The sequence below is a fragment of the Odontesthes bonariensis genome, chromosome 18 (assembly GCF_027942865.1).
Source record: "Odontesthes bonariensis isolate fOdoBon6 chromosome 18, fOdoBon6.hap1, whole genome shotgun sequence".
In the NCBI taxonomy this organism is placed as follows: domain Eukaryota; kingdom Metazoa; phylum Chordata; class Actinopteri; order Atheriniformes; family Atherinopsidae; genus Odontesthes; species Odontesthes bonariensis.
Genome location: NC_134523.1, coordinates 31,290,571 through 31,313,414, shown reverse-complemented (window position 1 = coordinate 31,313,414; position 22,844 = coordinate 31,290,571). Strand labels below are relative to the sequence as shown.

The 22,844-nt window shown below is 44.2% G+C and overlaps 1 protein-coding gene across 2 annotated transcripts in view; it reads left to right on the top strand.

The window, feature by feature from the left end:
- Positions 1–387: 387 nt before the first annotated feature.
- The window catches only part of abcf1 (ATP-binding cassette, sub-family F (GCN20), member 1), a 56,445-nt gene continuing 33,988 nt past the window's right edge, over positions 388–22,844 (top strand). Inside the window, exons 1-9 of one of the 2 annotated variants that reach the window (XM_075450467.1) lie at positions 388–620; positions 2,607–2,653; positions 2,759–2,836; positions 8,628–8,754; positions 8,850–8,881; positions 8,953–9,063; positions 17,540–17,590; positions 18,024–18,104; positions 18,191–18,286. In XM_075450467.1, coding sequence (XP_075306582.1) covers positions 560–620; positions 2,607–2,653; positions 2,759–2,836; positions 8,628–8,754; positions 8,850–8,881; positions 8,953–9,063; positions 17,540–17,590; positions 18,024–18,104; positions 18,191–18,286 — 684 coding nt within the window. In that variant the 5' untranslated portion in view covers positions 388–559. The remainder of the gene's footprint in view (positions 621–2,606; positions 2,654–2,758; positions 2,837–8,627; positions 8,755–8,849; positions 8,882–8,952; positions 9,064–17,539; positions 17,591–18,023; positions 18,105–18,190; positions 18,287–22,844) is intronic. The other variant, XM_075450468.1, reaches the window with a different exon arrangement.

Below are 22,844 nucleotides of genomic sequence, written 5' to 3'. Positions count from 1 at the left end.
AATCTTCACAGCAAAACAACACTGATTTAACAGTGACCTGTAATAAATCAGAAGTACAGCATATTATTAAGACTAGAATGAAGGAAAGATGCCAAAAGCAATTGGATAAAGAGAGAGAAGGACGTTGTCAATAGAATCCAAAGGAAAGTGGGAGAAGTAGAGTGGACTGAAAGAAACAGAAGATATGAAAGGATATTATCAAGACTTAGATTGAGACACACTGGGCTTAATGGTACACTAAAATGGGTAAACATGACTCTGGTAAATAAGAATTTTTTAAAAGAATGATATCGTTTTGGGGTTTTTTTGCTACTTGATCCATATTCTTTACCAGTTGGTGGCGGTAATGTAGCATAACGTTGTTTGCCAACCGCCAGTGAACACCAGAAGAATAAGAAGAAGCAGAAGAAGAAGAAACTGAGCATTTCGGCGACCCGGCATCTGCATCATTGCGTCATTGGGCCGCATGAATGTGTGGCGACCAGAACCATTTGGGAAGAAAACAGCCTACTTTATAACGAAGTTATTTATTTCAGAAAGTCGCAGTTAAAGCAAGAACATGCCCAAGAAAGTGAAAGAGGAGGCGGAGTGGGTGGGCGACGTGGTCACCCCGGCAGCAGGTGGGATACTGTTAGTATTAGAAGCTGAGCAGCTAAGCTAAAGCTAACTAACAGATAACTTAGCTCCACGTTCTGTTAGCCGTGTTTCTCTCATTACTTACCCTAACTTTTTCACGAAGACTGAGAAATCTTTGTCCTAAAGGGATCTATGAGGAGTTAATATCAAAAGAGTTTATTGCAATTTAGTAAAAGCCAGTATTGATAGGAAAAATCCACGGCTTTTGAGTTTGGGCTTCGGGTTTATCGGTGGCAGATAAACGCACTGGTGTAGTCCGTGGTGTCTGAAGAGGTAACACGCAGTTTTAAAGATGCATATCAACACTTAAAAACGCTGTTTATACATAAACATGCCATAACTAGCTGATGCACAAATGGGCACATGGTCCCATTTCTGCTTCTGCTTACCTGTGCAGCACAGCTGGTTTACACAGCTGTAAATAGCCCTATTCGGATAGGACTAGTTTAATGGGGGGACCTGGGGTAAAGTAATAATAACCGGGAAATCTAGTCCCGTCCGAACGCGCCATGTCAGTAAAGATAGCGGAGTATGTCGGTAAACTTTGCCGAGAATTCTACCTCCTGTGAAACGGTCCGGAGTATCTACCATAGGTAATACTAATCCCGTGCGAATGCGACCTTCGGTAATAAGAACGGAATATGTCGTCACATCCTTTTAAAGAGAGAAACAATTAGGTGTAAAATAGAAAATGACACTTAAGTTTCGTTGTGCAATCCTTTTTTTTAAACTATACTTTACATTCAGGTAAAATAAGTATCCTGAGAAAAACTTTTGGTGAACAGTACTTTACATTAAGGTCAAAAATGAATAAATCTTCTGTTCTGTTATACTGTACAATACGTTTTAGTAATACTTATCATTCAGGTAAACAAACAAAAAAGTCTTCTGCGTTTGTATACAATAATTTTGGAGCAGAATGCTTTATATTCAAGAAAACTCCTCCCATGTTAGATGAATAGTACGGGGATTTCTTGTCCCGTCCGAATTGGTCATTTCTTCTCCCTGATGCGTCTGGTTAACCAACATTACCATACGTCCCCCCATTGAACTAGTCCCGTCCGAATAGGGCTTAAGACTGAATGTCACATACTGTATACTTAATGCCTGACTAAAAGTGAATGGCGGTGTAACGTTTATGCGTAATTACCTAACACACACTGGGCACATTTCCTCAGCAAATTCCACTGTCAGCACCTAACTTCAGCCAAATTATGACAAAAAAAAAAGAGAATTTGGACTTGCTGCAGATGTTAAAGGTGTGTGCACGACTAAAGCTACAATTCATGTCTTTTTTTCTGTCACCCCATCAGCTGTAATTTCACACCAAATTGTCAAACTGTTTCATTACTCAGTCTCTTCCACTCTTCAGTCTGAGCTGTCCACTCCTTTAAAAAAAAAAAAAACAGTTCACAGTTTTACATAACCAGAAATACTGGCATTGAGCATGTGTAGGTATTTCATGCTTTTTAAAGTTATGCACATAGGGCAATGGGGCAGGTATATAAACTAAGTAATTTATTTTTCCATAAGCCTCACAAGATTTCATTTCCTAACCCTAAGCAGGTGGCTATGATGCATATGTGGAATCAGAGAAAATATTGAGGAAGATGGCAGCGACAGGACTTAGCTGAGTTTAAGGAAATGATATTGAAGGTAAAACAAGAGAAGAAGAACAGCTCCCCCCTGGAGTCGAACAAGAATCTGTCCGCTAAAAGTGCATGTGAGAGAAAAATATTAAATGCCAACATACAGAATGTAGATCTGCATATTTCTGCAACACGAACCCACTATTTTCCTGGCGACTGCATTGGATTTGCACACTGTCCTGTTCATTAAGTTGGACATACCCTCCACTTGTGACCCAGTGTCAGACAGATGCACCTGAACCCACCTGGCAGCACAGCACTTGCCTATTTATGAGACTATCTGTGATTTTAGGAAATTAAAAATTAGTTGTCTTTCAACAGAAAAAACAGTGAAAAAGGGGAAGAAAGATAAAAATGGGAAAAAGAGCGTGAGTACACATTTGTTGTGATTGGTCAAATATTTCAGAACTGATGTTTAATCTCATCAGCGCAATATGTCTGATTCTGTGTATTATGTGAATGTTTTTCCCCAGTTCTTTGAGGAACTTGCAACCGATAACAAAGCTGAAGTTGTCGCTGAGGTTGCTGTTAAAGAAACTCAAGGAAAACAGGTAACCATCACTGTCAGCAGCTTTGTAACCAACTATGGTGGCTCTTAGCATGTTGATATGACTAAAGAGCTGAATGATGGAAATCAAAATTTTTCCCTGGAATACATGGATGTGATATAGGGCCGGCACGGTCAATGTATTTGTGCCGAACCGTCACGGTACGGGGGTCACGGTTCGGTACGCACATTGCCACGCAGAATACACACGGTACGGAAGTTTAATATTGATCTGAACGCGGAACTGTTATTTTGCAAGAGTTTCCTTCAGGACCCATTTAAACACTGCCACATGCAAGCTCTGATTGGTCCGTAGAAATATATATGCATGCCTGGATTGGTCTAGATAGCAAACTCCACATATAACACATATCAAGCGACACCACCCAGAAATCCCTATCACCGGGACGAGACGGAAGAAAAGTGTCCAATTACGTCTCCCAAATGTATTACAACAACCCCTGGATACGAATACATGCAGAGCAAAAAAAATTACCGAAGCAATTGGAATTTACATCGCATCTGCTATGCGCTAGGGGTGCAACGGATCAAAAAACTCACGGTTCTGCTCGTTCCTCGGATCAGTCACGGATCGGATAATTTTTCGGATCAGCAAAAAAAAAAAAAAATAGACAAGACAAATAAACATGTTTTGTCTTTGTTTATTAACAATTTTAAATTATTAAATTGAAATATATCAAATCAACTTAAAGTGCACAATTAACATCTTCTTTTCAACTTAATCAAAGAAAAACAACTTAAAGTGCAACATAAACACACCGATAGCGTTTGTGATCGCTTTAACCCGGTCGGATTGTGAACCTCGCTACACGCCTCCTTCGGCACTGTACCGAAAATGTACGGAACCGTAGGGTCCAAACCGAGGTACGTACCGAACCGTGAGTTTTTTGTACCGTTCCACCCCTAATGTGTTATGAAAACTTATAATAATTTTGTATGTGTGGCAAGAATGAATCCCTTCAGAGTGATGGGAGTGAAACTCCAGAGACTTGATGCTGCACAGTTGGTTTCACTGCACCAGCCACTGGTGAGGAAGCCATTTCCTAGGACACACATAGGACTGCACGGTGGTGTGGTACTCAGCTCTGTCTCCTCACAGCAGAGGGTTCCTGGTTCAGAATCCCAGCTGGGACCGTTCTGTGTGTAGATGGAATGTTCTCTCCAGGTGCTCTGCCTTCCTAGCCTGGGTGCCAGCCGAACTTGGCCCCGCCCATAAAAGTTTTGGTCGGGAAGTTGGGTCTGGCTCTGCTCAGTTGGGAAATCATTATGCCCGACCAAGAATCGGTCGACCCAATCAGATTGCCAGGGCGGGCTTTTAACGATGATGGACAGATGATCAACAGGGACATTATCGACTACGTCACTAAAGAGCGCTTGGTTTGAATTCGTTTGAAACAAACATGGCTGCCGCTGGAGAGCTAGGGTGTGTAGATTCTGCCATCGAGTCTGTTCTACAGGATCTCCACATTGCATTCAACTTGAAAGACGAACAGAGGAACACGATAAAGGCTTTTATCGATAGAAAAGATGTTTTTCCCGTCCTTCCTACAACAAGTGTGTGTTGCTTAATCTACGTCACATACTACGTTGCTCTGATTGGTTGTAGGTCTATCCAATTGAGCGAAGAGGCATTTTTTCTCCTGGTTCGGTTGAAACACGCCCCATACTCAAATCTCTATTGAGCGGTATCAGACTCACATTCTGACTAGAATCGTGAGTATGACATAGTCAGGCTACTGCCTTCCTTCCACCATCCAAAAATGTTTTTAAAAAACTGGTGGCTCTAAATTGTCCCTAGGAGAGAGTGTGCATGGCTGTTTGTCTCTGTGTGGCCCTGTGATGGACTGGCGACCTGTCCAGGGTGTACCCTGCCTCTCGCCCAATGACTGCTGGGATAGACTCCAGCCCCTGAGTTGGATTATGGGTATACAAAAATAGATTTTTATGATTGTTGAGATTTTCTTTACAGAACTTTTTTCCCATTATTATAGAAGCTGAGCTGATTGAGTGTTTTCTTTTTGTACTTCTGACACTTTACTAATAGAATAGAAATAGAATAGAAAAATACTTTATTCATCCCCTAGTGGGGGAAATTCAAAATTAGTCAAGTAGCTCAAAATTATTTTTTTTAAAAGACATATTTGCAGCCTCTCACTGCAGCTGCAGTCTTAGAATTAGAAAAATAAAAATTGTAATCCTCTCAAGCAATTTGGACTATTTTATGTGGGTCTGTTAAATGAAATACCTCCCTCCCTAAAATCAACAAAATAAACAGGCTGTAACGCAAAAAAAAAGAAAACCGTCAAGGGTATGAATTCTGCTTATCGGGAAACAAAATATTGATATATATTCAATTTTCAATTAATTTCAATTAATTTTTATTTATATAGCGCCAAATACAACAAATGTCATCTCAAGGCACTTAGATAATAAAGTCCAATTCAAGCCAATTGGAATTAAATTCATTGTAATCATAATTATTCATAAATTAATCCAATTCGTTCATATAGAGCCAATTCAAAAACAATTTCCTTGCTAAGGAAACCAACAGATTGCACTGAAACTTTTTTTTTTTTCGGTCCAATCTCCCATCCTGAGCGTGCCTGAGGCGACTGTGGAGAGAAACGACTCCCTTTGAACAGGAAGAAACCTCTGGCAGAACCAGAACCAGGAAGGGTGGCCATCCGCCTCGACGAGCTGGGGTTTGAGAAGACAGAAAAGAGGGGGAGGGGGGCCGCGGCGGCACTGTAACACCATTCAAAGGATATCTGTTGGAACAGGGAAACACGAGTTAATGACCACAATAATATCACACATACATAAAGAGAGTAAAGTGAGGAAAGGTGTGACAGATGAGGCCCCCCAGCAGGCTGGGCCTATAGCAGCTTAACTATGGGATGTTTCAGGATCACCTGAGCCATCCCTAACTATAAGCTTTATCAGAAAGGAAAGTTTTAAGCCTGGTCGTAAAGGGGAAAGGGTGTCTGCTTCCCGGACATTTACTGGCAGCTTATTCCACAAGAGAGGGGCCTGATAACTGAAGGCTCGGCCTCCCAAACTGGCAGCTGGTTCCACAGAGAGGGGCCTGATAACTGAAGGCTCTGCCTCCCAAACTGGCAGCTGGTTCCACAGAGAGGGGCCTGATAACTGAAGGCTCTGCCTCCCAAACTGGCAGCTGGTTCCACAGAGAGGGGCCTGATAACTGAAGGCTCTGCCTCCCATTCTACTTTTAGAAACTCTGGGAACCTCAAGTAAACCTGCAGTTTGGGAACGAAGTGCTCTGTTAGGAAAATATCTTACAATGAGATCTTTAAGATATGATGGAGCTCGGTCATTAAGAGCTTTATATGTAAGGAGAAGAATCTTAAATTCTATTCTGAATTTAACAGGGAGCCAATGAAGAGAAGCTAAAACTGGAGAAATATGATCTCTCCTGTTAGTTCTCATCAAAACTCTGGCTGCAGCATTTTGGATCAACTGAAGGCTTTTCAGAGAATATGTGGGACAGCCCAATAATAAAGAATTACAGTAGTCCAATCTTGAAGTAACAAATGCATGGAGCAGTTTTTCTGCATCACTCTGAGACAAGATGTTCCTGATTTTAACAATATTACGAAGGTGAAAGAAGGCAGTCCTAGAAACCTGTTTTATATGCGAGTCAAATGATAAGTTCTGGTCAAAAATAACTCCAAGGTTCCTCACTGTAGAACTAGAAGCCAAGGAAATACCATCTAGAGTAACTATATAGCTAGACAATTTCTCCCTGAAGCGCTCAGGTCCATAGATAACGACTTCAGTTTTGTCTGAATTTAGAAGCAGACAGTTCTGAGTCATCCAGGTCTTTATGTCTTTAAGACATGCTTGTAGTCTGACCAACCTATTGGGTTCATCTGGTTTCATAGATAAGTACAGCTGAGTATCATCAGCATAGCAATGGAAATTTATGCCATGCTGTCTAATAATGTTACCTAATGGAAGCATGTATAAAGTGAAAAGAATCGGTCCAAGCACAGAACCCTGGGGAACTCCATGACTTACTCTGGTGTGTGAGGAAGATTCTTCATTTACAAGAACAAACTGAAATCTATCAGATAAATATGACTTAAACCAGCCTAATGCAGTTCCTTTAATCCCAATAACATGTTCAAGTTTGTGTAATAAGATACTGTGATCGACTGTATCAAATGCAGCACTGAGATCCAACAGGACAAGCACAGACACAAGTCCGCTATCAGAGGCTAAGAGGAGATCATTGGTAACTTTCAGCAGTGCAGTTTCTGTGCTATGATGCACTCTGAATCCTGACTGAAACTCTTCAAACAGATTATTTCTGTGTAAGTGATCACAAAGCTGAGCTGCAACTATTTTTTCAAGAACTTTAGACATAAAAGGGAGATTGGATATAGAGTAGATTTTTTAAGTAAAGGTTTAATTACAGCAACCTTAAAAGTCTGAGGTACATATCCTGTCAACAAAGACAGATTGATCAAATCCAATATGGAAGTGTCAATTACTGGGAAAACCTCCTTGAACAGTTTGGTTGGGATTGGGTCTAAAACACAAGTTGATGGTTTAGAAGAGACTATTGCTGTTGTTAGCTCAGAGAGATCAACTGGACAGAAGCCGTCTAAATATAAATCAGGTTCTAAAGATACTTCTAAAGCTGCTGTACTTGATGATACATCACTGATAATAGTGGGAAGGACTCCATCAATCTTCTCTCTAATAGAAAACAATTTTATTAATAAAGAAGCTCATGAAATCATCACTGCTGAGAGTTAAAGGAATAACTGGCTCAACAGAGCTCGGACTCTTTGTCAGACTGGCTACAGTGCTGAAGAGAAACCTGGGATTGTTCTTATTCTCTTCTATCAATGATGAATAATAAGCAGTTCTAGCTTTACGAAGGGCTTTCTTATACGTTATTAAACTATCTTTCCAGACTAACTGAGACTCTTCTAAATTAGAGGAATGCCACTGTCTCTCCAGCTTTCTTGCAGCCTGCTTTAAAGCACAAGACAGGGTTATGAGGGAACACTGTTAACTGTTCACTCTCAATGCCATAAGTCAGAACAAGATCAAGGGTGTGATTAAGGCAGTGAGTCGGTCTGTGAACACTCTGAGAAAATCCAATAGAGTCCAATATAGAATTAAAGTTCATATTCAGGCTGTCATTTTCAACATCTACATGAATATTAAAGTCACCCACTACAATGACTTTATCTGTACTCAGCACTAACTGGGATAAAAACTCTGAGAATTCAGACAGAAACTCAGAAGAAGGGCCAGGTGGACGATACACAACAACAAACACAAGAGGTTTCTGGGATTTCCACTTTGCGTGGGAAAAACTGAGAATCAGATTCAAAAGAGCATGTATGAATCCTGCTGCATGAATCCTGCTGCATGAATCCTGCTGTATGAATCCTGCTGCATGAATCCTGCTGTATGAATCCTGCTGCATGAATCCTGCTGCATGAATCCTGCTGCATGAATCCTGCTGCATGAATCCTGCTGCATGAATCCTGCTGCATGAATCCTGCTGCATGAATCCTGCTGTATGAATCCTGCTGTATGAATCCTGCTGTATGAATCCTGCTGCATGAATCCTGCTGCATGAATCCTGCTGTATGAATCCTGCTGTATGAATCCTGCTGCATGAATCCTGCTTTATGCCAGCACACACTGCTGTAGTTGCTGCTCAGCCTGTAGTGCCACAGCTACCCTGCTGAATGTTGTCTCTGCTTGTAACTCTTGAATCTGCTTTTTTTCAGCCTCAGAAGAAGAAGAAAGAGCGGCGGAAAGGAAAAGGTGCACAAGCAGATGACAATGATGAGGAGAATGTCATGCTGACACTGAAAAAGCTGTCAGTCCAAGCAAGTGATGAGGAAGATGGGCCAGGTATGTTGATTCATTCCTGATGCAAGCCAAGAGATTCTGCTTATTGTAACCTGTGCACAGTTGGTGATCAGTGTACATGTCGTTTGTTTCCACAGTCATCACACTCAGTAAAGGAAACACCAAGAAGGTTTGTCATTAATCTGCAGGCACACAGGACTTCACATGTTGACATTTTAAAGCATCTCTGGTGTCCTTCAGGGTGGGAACATCTTTGCTGCTCTCAGCCAAGGCCAGAGTGATGAGGAGGAGGAGGAGGAGGAGGAGGAAGAGGAGGAGGATTTGAATGAAAAAGACAAACCTGCAAAAAAGGTGCAATGCTGGAAAAGCTTGAAAAAGTCTTGCAGCTCTAACAGACATGGGAGTAATGCATTGATCATTGGAAATCAGTGAGCATCCCGTATGAGGAGGCCCTCTCAGGGGAAATCTAACAATGGGCTCAAACTAGGGGTGGGCGATATGGAAAAAATGTTGTATCACGATTTTTTTGCATAAAATCACGATTTAGATTTTTTATCACGATCTTCCATCCCAAAAAAAAAAAGACCAATTACAGTAGAGTTAAAGGGATAGTTCGGGATATTTGACATGAATCTGTATGGCATCACCATAACCAGTGTCGTGCATTCAAACTGACTTACCCCCGACAGTGTCCTGTGAGCCGAGTTTTTGTCCAGTGTTGGTCAAGGCGAAAGTAGTCCGGCTTGTTTGCTGGGGTCAAGAAATTAGCGCGTTTTTCTTCCCAAAACAGTACGTGTGCTAAAGAGTGATTTATTTCATCACAAAAACCGAAGCCGGCAAAAGTCACTCCTCGTTATCACTTGGGCCCTATACTGTCTCTCATTGTGTATCAGTGCGCACGTCATTCTGACCGCAAGCTGTGCGCACGAGTCTTTCTGTTCTTTGGCAGTGCTCAACACTTACTCTGCAGACAACTGGCCATCGGGTCCGGCTGGTCTGGGACGCCTCTTCCAGTTGATCTTGGGAACATGGAAAAAAGTTCTCAGACGCGTGCATTCAGGAGTGCAGGGAAGTCACCGTTATTTGTGATGCAGGCAGCAGCTGTCCCGCGGCCGCCGACATCCTCATCTATGGAAAGGTTTTGTATCTGGGGCATAACTAAATCCCACTCGTGGCAGCAGTAACATTCCACCTCTGTCTGCATTACTTCGCACTTCAAACAAGTGCACCAGGATTTGTCGGCCACCCTGGGTATCGCAGCTCCAGCAGTGGCTCCAGCTTCTGTTTCCATCACTTCTCTGTCCACCCTCTCTCTTTCTGCACGATCTAAGTCCATTTGGCGAACTTCCTCCTCAGTATAAACGGGTTCATAAAGATACCCCCTTGGCTCTGAACGGAAGTCAATATGTTCCTCGTCGCTCTCGTTGTCAGACATCTTCCCGAGCAGTAAACAAAGTGAACTCGTGCGCACAGCTCGCGGTCAGAATGACGTGCGCAGTGATACAAAATGAGAGACAGTAGGGCCCAAGTGATAACGAGGAGTGACTTTTGCCGGCTTCGGTTTTTGTGATGAAATAAATCACTCTTTAGCACACGTACTGTTTTGGGAAGAAAAACGCGCTAATTTCTTGACCCCAGCAAACAAGCCGGACTACTTTCGCCTTGACCAACACTGGACAAGAACTCGGTTCACAGGACACTGTCGGGGGTAAGTCAGTTTGAATGCACGACACTGGTTATGGTGATGCCATACAGATTCATGTCAAATATCCCGAACTATCCCTTTAAGTCGACATGCTGAACCACAGAAGAGCTAAGGAGTAAAATAAAGAATTTGGCAATCAACACATTGTAATTCAACTGTAACCTAATTCATCAATTCTAATTAATGACATCTGACACAGTGAGAGTGAAGCAACCGGAAATAGAAAAACGAACCACTGATGACGACTTGACTCCACCTCATGATGCCATTTAGCAACAGATGAGCAACGCTGCATGTTCATTTACTGCAGCCACAGTCACGCACTGCCATCACCAGAGCGCCCTAAAGGAATACTTTTCAACTGTGTAATGTTTGTCACGGTCGCGGTGCATCCCTTTTCTCTTGCACCGTAGTTAGCTTACGAGCTAGCGGTTTCCTCATCCGACCCGAGAGTGCTGCTGCTGGCCGTGAGTTTCTCCCGTGCGCCGCTATGGATGTGCTGTGGATGGTGCCGCTGCTGCTGTTCCCATTCCTGATGTGGACCAGCAGCAGTGGGTTAGGGTAGAAGAAAACCCGAACCAATTCCAAATTACAGAGGTGGATTTCCTCTTCTTCACCAGCTCGTCGGCTTGGCTTTCAGCCATGGCTGTCCATGCGTTTTCTAAGTTTTTACAAACACAACATGGACGCGTGTAAGAAAGTGTCACGACGCACAGTTCGCTATGATTGGTCGGTTAGGTTAAGGACGCCCTACGTCTGCCGCATCGGCGGGAACCAGCATTAAAAAAAAAATAATAATAATCATTGCGCTGATTGGCAAAGGCGATCTATACGGTTTCTCTAATTTGGTAGATCGCCTGCGATTCTCCACTCTTCCTCGCCAGTCACGATTGTATATCGTCAGATCGCGCACCCCTAGCTCAAACCCTTACTCATGGCAGAGTCGAGCCCAACAGGTGACACATGGTGAAGGAATCTGGGTTAAACTGATCGGCTAAACTTTCCATTTTTTTATTACCACTGCAATGTAAGCACAGTTGGTTGGATGGCACTTCCACAAAAATCTCACCACATGTTGTTTTCAGATAGAAATGGGTTTCTCTTATGTCCCTGCACTGTTTCATATTTAAACTACTGCTATGACCAACACTAATAATAATACATTTTAATTTTAGAAGACGCCTTTCTGGACACTCAAGGTCACCGTACATAAAATAGATAAAAACACATTAATATCACAAATAGTAAAAAAACAAAAACATAACAATATCACAAATAGACAGAATATGGATTGTTAAGTTGATATTAAACAGAATAAGCAATTTTGAACAGATGTGTTTTTAGTTGTGATTTGAAATGGGGGAGTGAGTCAGTGTTTCTAAGTAGGGGTGGTAGAGAGTTCCAGAGGCGAGGGGCAGAGCGGCTGAATGCTCTGCTCCCCATGGTGGTGAGACGGGCGGAGGGGACAGACAGGTGTATGGCAGAGGAGGATCTGAGAGAGCGTGAGGGCGTGGGAACATGGAGGAGGTCTGACAGATATGAGGGGGCGAGATTGTGAAGAGCCTTGAATGTTACCAGGAGAACTTTGTACTGAATGCGAAACTGAACCGGGAGCCAGTGGAGCTGTTGAAGAATAGGGGTGATGTGGTGGATAGAGGGGGTTTTTGTTATAATGCGGGCAGCTGAATTCTGGACCAGTTGAAGTTTGCGGAGTGATTTTTGAGGGATGCCAAAGAGGAGAGAGTTGCAATAGTCCAGGCGGGAGGTGACGAGGCTGTAGACAAGGATGGCGGCAGTGTGGGGGGTAAGGGAGGGACGGAGGCGGTTGATGCTTCTTAAGTGGAAGTAGACGGACCGGGTAATGTTATTGATATGGGATTGAAAGGATAGTGTGCTGTCGAGGATGACACCCAGACTCTTAACCTGGGGGGAGGGCAAGACGGAGGAGCTGTCAATAAGGATTGGGAAGCTGTTGGTTTTTGATAAGTGGATTTTGTGCCAATGAGGAGAACCTCTGTTTTACTACTGTTTAATTGAAGGAAGTTTTGAGTGAACCAGGCTTTTGTTTCAGAGATGCAATCTGTGAGGGAGGTGGGCGGGAGAGAGGATGAAGGTTTAGTGGTGAGGTAGAGCTGGGTGTCGTCGGCATAGCAGTGGAAGTGGATGTTGAATTTGCGTAAGATATAGCCATGGGGAAGGAGGTAGATGATGAAGAGGAGGGGCCCCAGGACAGAGCCCTGGGGCACACCTGAGGTGACGGGGGAGGGGGTGGATTTGAGGGACTTGAGTTGTATGAACTGAGTGCGGCCAGAAAAGTACGATGTAAACCAGTCCAGGGGAGTGTGGGTGATGCCAATGGAAGAAAGCCTGCTGAGGAGGGTGGTGTGACAGATGGTATCAAAAGCTGCACTCAGGTCAAGGAGGATGAGGATGGTGAGTAGTCAGTGTTTCCCGCAGGAAATTGCTTAGTCAAGGTAGTGAGTCGTCGGCCGGGACCAGGGGTTTTGTGCGGATAGCGTTCCGTCGGGCGGCGGGGGGTGGTACTTGGAATGGGACGGGGGCTGTTAGAGCAATAACGAAGCTGTTTAAGAGCTGTAACACTTTTTTATTTACATTATTAACTATTTACATTAACAACCAGTTGGTGTCGCAATTCAATGTTATCAATGCTGTCTTTTAATGTCTGAGCCTGGCAAAGCATTATTACTTCGTTTTTTTTTTTGTAACGTTGGCAAGGCGGCAGTGCGAGTTTGCTAAGGCGGCCGCCTTAACTATAATGCGCTGCGGGAAACACTGGTAGTCCAGAGTCAGATGCCATTAGGAGATCATTGGTAATTTTGATGAGTGCTGTTTCAGTGCTATGGAGTGGGCGGAAACAGGACTGGAGCTGTTCATACAGATTGTTGTGGGATAGGTGAGAATGGAGCTGGGAGGCAACTGTTTTTTCAAGGATTTTGGAAATGAAGGGTAGATTGGAGATAGGACGGAGGTTGTTAAAGTTGGAGGGGTCAGCACCAGGTTTTTTTGTAATTGGAGTAATGGCAGCAGTTTTGAAAGGTGTAGGAACAGTTCCAGTAGTAAGGGAGGTGTGGATGATAGCGGAAATGAGGGGGACCAGAGAGGGGAGGCAAGTTTTGACAAGTTGGGTCGGTAGGGGGTCCAATTGACAGGTGTATGGTTTGGATTTCCGGATGAGCTCTGTGATTTCTGAGAGTGGGGAGATGGAAGGAGGAGAATGAGTGTGTAGGTGGGGGAAGGTCAGCTGAGGTGAGGCATTGATCCAAGGTTCTGATGGATGTTCTTGATCTTTCCTGAGAAAAATTACATGATGGCATTGCAGAAGGAGCTGGTGTAGAGGTGAGGGGGGAGAGAGTCCTGGGTTTTGATGGTATTGTTGAGTAGAGAGACACTAGTCCATTTTAGCTGATTTTCAAACACGCCACACAAACCAATTGTTAGAGTTAAATGATTACTGTTGTGGAGAAAAGAGCAGTCGGACTCACCTTTGCAGCCTCTTATGGGGAATTTATTAACAGGAACAACATAGAAACATTTTACATGGCAGCAAACACAGAATTCCCAATGACCACTGTCTGTGAGATTCTCTTATACTTCCTGATATCATTACGCACAGTACGGGCCCAGACCCAATCAGCATCCCTTAGAGAACATTCTGACCCTAAATGATATGTGGTGTGAGCAGTGGCAAGGCCCTGGGGGGTGGAGTACTGCCAAAGAGATATGATTTAAACCAATCCGGTGGTGTGTCAGATAATCCAATAGCCACTAATCTGTCAATGAAGATGGTGTAGGGAGATGGTGTTGAAGGCTGCACTCAAGTCAAGCAGGATGAGGACGATAAGGAGTCCAGCGTCGGCAGCCATCAGGAGGTTATTGGTGATGTTTCAGAGCTGTTTCAGAGCTGTTTCAGAGCTGTTTCAGAGCTGTTTCAGAGCTGTTTCCGAGCTGTTTCCGAGCTGTTTCCGAGCTGTTTCCAGGATTTCGGAAAGGAAAGGGAGACTGGAAATTGGACAAGGTTATTGAACTTGGGGTCGGAACCAGGTTTCTTAAAAATTTGGGTTAGTTACTACGGCTGACTTTAGAGTTGTCACCAAAGCTGTAGGAGAATCAGTCGGTTGTCAGCCTCAGTATGATGGTTGCCAGCTGAGAAATACCAATGCCCAGTTGAGGCACAGTCTGATGCAGTGGGTCACCAACTTAGTTGTTAGCTTCTCAAAGCCAGAGACAGTGGATGATCCAATGAGCAGCTGTGTAAGATGTATGAGTGACCTGCCAGGTCCAATGAGCAGTCACCCTCTCATTAGGCACAACCCACTGCTCAGTTACCAGTGTGGACTGATGGTTATATTAGGGCTGGGCGATATGGACCAAAAGTCATATCTCGATATATTTAGGTTGAATATCGATATACGATATATATCCCGATATTTTTTTCCGCAAAGTGAGAGCTGTGATATGAAATGCTCAGTCAAAGTCAAAGCCAAATACGAGTACTTTTATTGAAAACTCACTATAAAATGTAAACACTGTATAACAAAGCTCCGTAAGGTGCACATTTAAATAAAAAAATATCTGAAATAAAATTAGCCTATAAAATAAAATAGGTCAATCTTTTTCTGATGGCAGCATTTATATATTAAGAGATAACAAAATAAAGTGCTCAGTTTAAGAAAAACGTTTTTAAACATCAGCTTGAGATTACCTGTTTATTTTTGTTAATTTAATAGCTTATCTGAACAGTCTCAACCAGTTGCCAAGCTGTTTTCATCTCCCAGTCTTGCATGAAGTGAACTGTCACGCTCATAGGTTCGCACAGGTTCTGCTTGACCACATGTCGCTGGTCAACGCAAAATGGGTGACGTTAGCGAGCCGGCCCGCAACGTTCTGTCTGACTTCACTATACATTTGCGGCAATGCTTCTCGTGCAAAATAGTTGCGACTGGGAAGCTCGTATCTCGGGTCCAGCTTTTTAATTAGCTCTTTGAACCCAACCTGTTCCACTGTTGCAACAGGGACCATGTCTTTGGCAATGTGAAAGGACAGTTGTCGCTTTTCTTCTCATACGGCACACAGCGGGAAAATGAAGCTTGCAGTGAGCTTTGTTTGGGGGCTGGAGCTTTGTCAGGTTGGGGACGGCTTGTGCCTGTGGCTGCTGCAGCACGCAGTTTCACACACTCTTCATATTGCACTTTGTGCCACGTTTTTAAGTGATAAAAAAAGATTTGTAGTGCTTCCACCACTGGCTGCAATGTGCTTATGGCACTCCCTAAATATAGCTTGGTTTTGTTGCTCGTCTGACAATTTGTATCCGAACCATCTCCAAATGATTGAGCCACTGCTTTTTCTTTTACCAACCAAGGGGCTCTCCTACGTACGCTCCGCAGGTGTTGTTGCCTTCTCCATGTTTGTTTAAGAGTGCCGGAGTGTTCCTCCCCCTCCCCCCTCTGTGCATGAGAGAGGAGGGGCGGAGCCGGAGCGAGGGAAGCAGTGCAGAGAGCTCTGATCAACGGCTTGCCTGAAGCAAGTATTACAGCGCAAATTTGAACTATATCGATATATGCGATATGGTCTAATTCCATATCTTATTTAAAAATCTATCGATATATCTTAAATATCGATATATCGCCCAGCCCTAGGTTATATCACTCGCTGCCTTGGGCAGGGATATATCTTCATGCTACATGTATATAGCATCTCCTGAGCATTCAGTAGTCTTAAATCTGGCCCTTCTACTGCACCATGAAATTCCAGCTGGAGCATTTGCTCCCAGCTACTTATAGGGTGCTGCCTTTCCTCAAGGCCTTTCAGAAAGCCCACCTGGCTTGTGAGTGCAGTCCATTATCAAGTAACTCTGAAGTAGATACGAGTATTTATAGGCTATGATGAAAATCAAAGGGAACATATCACCCGAGCACACCCGTTATTATTCACTGAGGATGATGCAGTGAGAGGGAACACAGCCCAACAACACTTTTAGCTTCCCTGACCTCTCCGGTGGAGGCTGGGAAACTGACTCTCAGACAAATAGAGACCAGACTGATGGATCGAACTGTTTGTAAGACAGCAGCTGTGTGTGGGCTGATGTTAGCAGTCCAGTCCAAAATAATAACCCTGTCTGATTGGCTCAGGGGAAGGAAGAGGTCATTTATAGATGGAACTCACAGAGCACTGCGACTAGTAACTGGGAAGGATTTAATTGGCTTCTGTACCCACATTTAAAAAGAATATGCAATATGACAAGTGCATCATATAAGGTGACACATATTCGTTAATATTCTAGGTGTGTGACCTTACCACATGCTGTATTGTCCAGCACTTGGTACTGGCCAGGACAGCCAGACTCTCCTCTCATGAGAAAACATGTGACTTAGCCGCAGTCACTCTCTGACCGGGGGGGGGGGGGCAGTATCCAGCCACGCCTTCCACCTGGCTCTGGTGAATGAAGAGGCGGAACAATAGCATGCTGACTAGACAGCTGTCGGTCAGCCTTCGGTGTGTTATCATGGTTGTATACAATGACGGGGAGAGAATGAGACCAAAACTGAAAAGCAGTCAGAAAATGCTGGAAATGTTTTCACAGAAACTAAGTAGCTCCCTTACAGAAAATGTGTGTGTGTATGCCTAACTGATCAATTATAGGCCTGACTCACAGAATTACCAATAATTAAACAGTTTTATTTTAAAGATTTTGTTTCTTTCTTTAAACTTTGTTGCCATCTTTGAACCATAACAGGCGATCACTATGAGCGTGGAGCTCATTTCACATATATCCGAGCATTAGACCATGATACAGTCATCCTTTATGTGGGGGTCTTAATTATGGTAGATGTGAATATATATATATATATATATATATATATATATATATATATATATTATTGGTAAATCTGTGAGTCAGTTCTATAATTGATCAGTTAGGACATTTAAAATTTAAATATATTTAAATTTAACATTTAAATATAAAGTTATATTGCACGTATAATATGCAGGGACAAGAACGTGCAGCTTAATGATATTTGTGAAGAATGTTTGTCGCTGCACCTCATGTGCCATAATACTACTTTGTCTTAAAGTTCTGGGATATGTGTGTCATTAAAACAGGAAACTCAGATGGGCAAAAAGAAAGACAAGTCGAAGTCTGGGAACGTGAAGGTGGGTGCTGGAAAACTGCTCTCTTCTCTCTTATGCCAGCTGTGTTTTTCATCTTCTTTCTGTTTCATCCATCCATTAATCCCTGGACAAAATGAGACCCCAGGACACTAATACAGTTCATTTCAAATGTCTTCTCGTGTCAGATACTAGTCTTCTTCTGTCTGAGGCCTGATATTTTACAAAGCTTCTCAAACTCTTGACCTTACACAGACTTTACTGACAGTGATCACAGTGACAGTCAGTGGTGGGCGACAGTAGCCTCCTCGGACCATAATTTCAAAGCTTAACTAAAAACACTTATTTTCAACACACCTTGGTCCATTCCATGCATTTACTCCCAAACTTTTTTATGATCAGTGGTAAGCCATAAAGGCAAGCTTTGATGTTGGCTCAACTTGTTCCAGATAACCATGCTGTCTTTGCATTCTGACAGATAGGACAACCAGTGGAGCAGGCGCATAGCCTGGATGATGATGAAAAGGAGGAAGATGGTGATGAAGATGACATGATGATGGTATGTTTGCCCTCCGCAGTGCTGTCTGTTCCTCTCGGCTTGTGCTGGTGTTTGAACATGTCTTTTTCTCTGTCTGTAACCATCAGAGTGCAGAAGATGCCATTGCAGAGCAGGCCAAGCAGGAGGAGGATGACCCGTACGCTAACCTGAGCAAAAAGGAGAAGAAGAAGAAAAAAAAACTGGTAATCACCACACATCCATGTTGTTTCCAGCCGAAAACCTCCTGCTTTCATGTGCTTGTGGGAATAATAACAAAAATCAAACCTCACCATGTTGTTTGGACTATTATTCAGTCTGTGAGAGGCTTTGTGGGTCTTACACTGTCTTCAGTGACAGCAGTCCACAGACCTGCTTGGTGCTCCACTAAAACAGGTCTGATTCCATAACAACCTCCTACTGGGTTAGGGTCCTGATTCAAATCAGTCTGGGTTGGAGAACGTTCACTTCACTGAAACAGCTTGGCTGTGACAGTGTTCCACCCTGGGCATCATTTCAATGTGTCCACATCTGGTCACCTTTTCACAGTGGTGTTCCAAGACATGGCACTGATGTGATGGGCTGGTGAAACGTGTCCGTCTGCCTCGCTCAGTACCACCTACCTTAAGTATCTCATGTGGACGGCACCGCGTCATTCAAACACCTCTTCTCACTCGGAGCATATCTCGTGTCCTGGACAAGTTAACTGAACTGTCCACAGACGAATCTTATTCAGCACTGTCCTCGATGCCTCACCACAACTGTTTGAGTATCGAGTGTTAGCACACCAGCTAGCCCGCTAGGCTAGCTTGTCTGGACATGACCACTATCTCCCTCCCAGGCGTCGCTGTTTAAAATGCCAAAATAGTCGAAACCCCAGCTTGCCCCACCCCCTCCCTCGGCCCCGGCTGCAGCTCCGCCGTAGCAGCCCGTACAGGCTGTCTACAACCAGGCCAGGAAAAAGAAGAGAGTAGCCTGACTGCCCCTCTCTCCACTGGTGTTGCAGCTGGAAGTTCCCCGTTGACGGGCGCTGCGCCACTGGCGTGTCCCGTCCTGTCCAGGAAGGTGGTCCCTACGGATGCCAGCCTGACAGGTTGGGTCAGAATTTAAGAGGGGTGGTCTGTAAATAAACTTTCTGGAACTTTCAGCTGTGTTTCTCTCCCTGAAACATTTCCTTCCGTCTCTCATGGGTCATCATGTGCTGGTGATGACTGACAATACGACGACGGTGACATACATCGACCGTCGGGGGGGTTATGCTCCCATCAGTTACACATGCTGGCACGCAAACTAATCCTGTGGAGCTGCGGTCGTCTTCTCTCTCTGAGAGCGACGCACGTCCCGGGGGCCCTGAACACGGGGGCGGACCTGTTGTCCAGGGGGCCCTGAACACGAGGGCGGACCTGTTGTCCAGGGGGCCCTGAACACGGGGGCGGACCGGTTGTCCAGGGGGCCCTGAACACGGCGGCAGACCTGTTGTCCGGGGGCGCGCCAGTATACAGGGAGTGAACTCTGCATCCAGAGATTGTGGAACAGATGTGGGCCCGTTTCGGTCGGGTCATGATGGATCTGTTCGTATCTAGCGACAACGTGCAGTGCGCGCTGTTTTACGCTGCGCAGCATGGATGCTCCCCTCAGCGTAGATGAAGTAGCGCACGTATTCCCTCCCCTGGCCTTGATACACCCCACTCTGTCCTGAGTGAGGCAGCTCCACATTGGCCTGCGATGCATTGGCTGGCGGAGATATATCAGTTGCTGTGCGCTCAGGCCTGGCAGCTCCCGCTGTGCAGGGACCTGCTGTCGCAGGGGGGAGGGATGGTCTTCCACCTGCACCCAGAGCGCCTGGCGCTGTGGGCTTGGCTCCTGAGTGGCTAAATCTGTCAGCTGTGGGCCTTTCACAGCCCGTGATTTCCACTATACATAGTGCTCGAGCCTCCTCCACTAGGTCCCTGTAAGTGGAGAGTGTTTGAGGGATGGTGTCACAGAAATGGCCACATTCCTTTTCAGTGTCCTGTAGGAGTGGTATTGTCATTCTTGCAGGACCTGATTGACAAACGAAAAGCCTTCTCCACGGTTAAGGTGTACTTGGCAGCTATCGCCGCTTGTCATGCGGGGTTTGGGAAGCAAACAGCGAGCCAGCACCCGCTAGTTTTCCATTTTATGAAGGGAGCGCGCAGGCATCTCCCCAAGTCCAGACAACTGGTACCACCATGGGATCTGGCTGTGGTTCTGGAGGGGCTTAAGGGCCCTCCTTTTGAGCCACTGGAGGGGGCAGACTTACAAACGTGTGTCTCTCAAGACACTGTTGTTTTTGGCTCTGGCTTCGGCTAAACGGGTTCACAGACATCCACGCGCTTTCGGTGCACACGTCATGCCCTCAACGCTTCCCGCGAGATGTGAGGATGATTTTGAAGCCCAACCCGGCTTTTGGGCCTAAGGTGGTGGGTTCATGTTCTCCTATTGACCTTGTGGCTTTTGCTGCCCCACCAGGTGAGCAGCGGTCGCATGTGTTAGGTCCAGTCCGAGCGGTGCGCACTTACATGGATAGGACGAGGGGTTTCAGGAGGAGCGATCAGCTGTTTGTCTCCTGGGCTAATCCTCACACGGGGAAACCTGTCAAAGCAGCGCCTAGCCCACTGGCTGGTGGAGGCGATTGCTTTGACTTATACGAGTCGGGGTTTGCAGCCACCTGTTGGCTTGCGAGCGCACTCGACTCTGGGCTTGGCCGCATCCGGGGCTTTATTTTGGGGAGTTTCTGTTCAGGACATCTGTGCTGCGGCGAGTTGGTCCTCGCCTCTCACCTTTGTCCGTTTCTATATGCTGAACGTCTCCCGCTGGCACGCACGGTGTTGCTGTGCTGATTAGAACAGAGTACTTTTCCCTGTGGGTTATGAAAGAGTGAGATGTCTCACCAGACAGCCCTTCTTTCTTGTGCGAGTGAGAGGAGGTGCTTATCTTGAATGACATGGTGCCATCACCAGCCAATCAGGATTGGCGTAATGAGATTAATGCTTCTGAGGTCTGCAGCGAGGCGTGCATCCCCATAGTGAGACATCATATTACTCATATTACTCAGAGAACCGGTGTTATGTAAATAACCTAAAGTTTTCAAGAGATTCACAGACTCTTGAAAAAAAAAAAAAATGAAAGTCAGAAGTTGTACTGATAGAAAATCTGCAACTCTAATATTGATAATTTATTCCTGATTTATTTTTATTTTTTCATGAGCAAGGCTTTTTTCATGATATTTTAATGCCTTATAAAGAAATTAAAATAAATAACAAGGGTTTGGCAACGATTCAAATGTTTAATATAATTAATCACATGATTTCCCTGATTAATCTCGGTTAATCGCATTTGTACGCAAAATCCAAAAATTTATTCAAAAGTAGTGTATAGCTTTTAGCATTTAGCTTTATTTTAAATGTGCTGCCATATGAATGAAAGTGCCATAACATTTGTTGTGCAAACACACTTTTAACATCAGCATCTTTCTGTAGTTTTTATGTAGAAGCCTCGCTCCACTGTCTGTTTCCTTGAATGACTTGCTGCTATCAGTTGTGTGTTTTGCCTTTAAGTGATATTTTAGACTGGAACTACTACGCTGAGAAGACAATTCAACTTGGCAGTGTTTACAGATGACTTTGGTTCTGTCGACTCCGCCGTCTAGAAGAACTTTAACATGAAAATGGCCGAGTAAACAACCTGATAAGGAAGGCTGGTTCTGTTCTGGGGACGACTGTGGAACCTCTGGAGACAATAATGCAAAGAAGGATTTTGCATAAAATCAAGAGAATTATGGACAACCCTGAACATCCTCTCCATGAGACTGTTATCAGAAAACAGAGTCTCTTCAGTCAAAGGCTTCTTCAGTTTGGATGCAAAACGGACCGCTACAGGAAATCTTTCCTGCCCACAGCCATCAGCATCTATAATAACTCTTTGATTTAATTGAGCTACATCAACATTTAATTTCCCTCTGGGATAAATAAAGTATTTTTGAATTTGAATTGAATTGAATTAAAAGTTCCGTACCCTTCTCCATGTTTGGTGGATCCGCCGATTACTTTCTTTTCCTGTTCCACAGCAGACAGCAGCAGACTTTTACAAAATAAAAGCCTGTGAGCAACAGACTTTTACAATGATAAAATGAATAGTAACACCTGCGCTAATGCGCGATAAAATATTTATCGGCGTTAAATAATTAACGAGTTAACTCGCCCAGCCCTATAAATAACATTTGACACGTGTAAAAAATATCCTGGTCAGGGCCAGTTTTAACATTGGACTTCTATACGAACATTTATCAAAGTGCCTCATTACAGCAATACTGCTAGCAAAAACAGAATTCGGAAAAACAGCCATAGATCCAATGCAGTGCAGTTTATTCAGGAAAAAGGAATAATCCTGAGTGCTAAATTTATAGTCGCATTGTACTGCTTTTATACACTCAATTTTTGGTTAAGCCCTGCCTTTTATTGAACCCCCCCCCCCTCTTTTCTGCCTGGCAAAAAGAACACACCCAACATTTCTCCCCTATTGGTTTGACTTTTGGCCAACATCTCAAATTCCTTCCATCTGGGGTAATGGTGACGCTGTCCGAAGGACCAATCCGGTTTCAACCTGTACCAGGCAGTTCTAAGCTGTTCTCAAACTTACTGTACTTTTTTAAATTTTATTTCTTGTGTTAGTATATATTTTCACAATTCACTCAGTACAGTACATTGATGTGTGTAGGAGCTAAATGTGTTGTTGGTGTCCTGA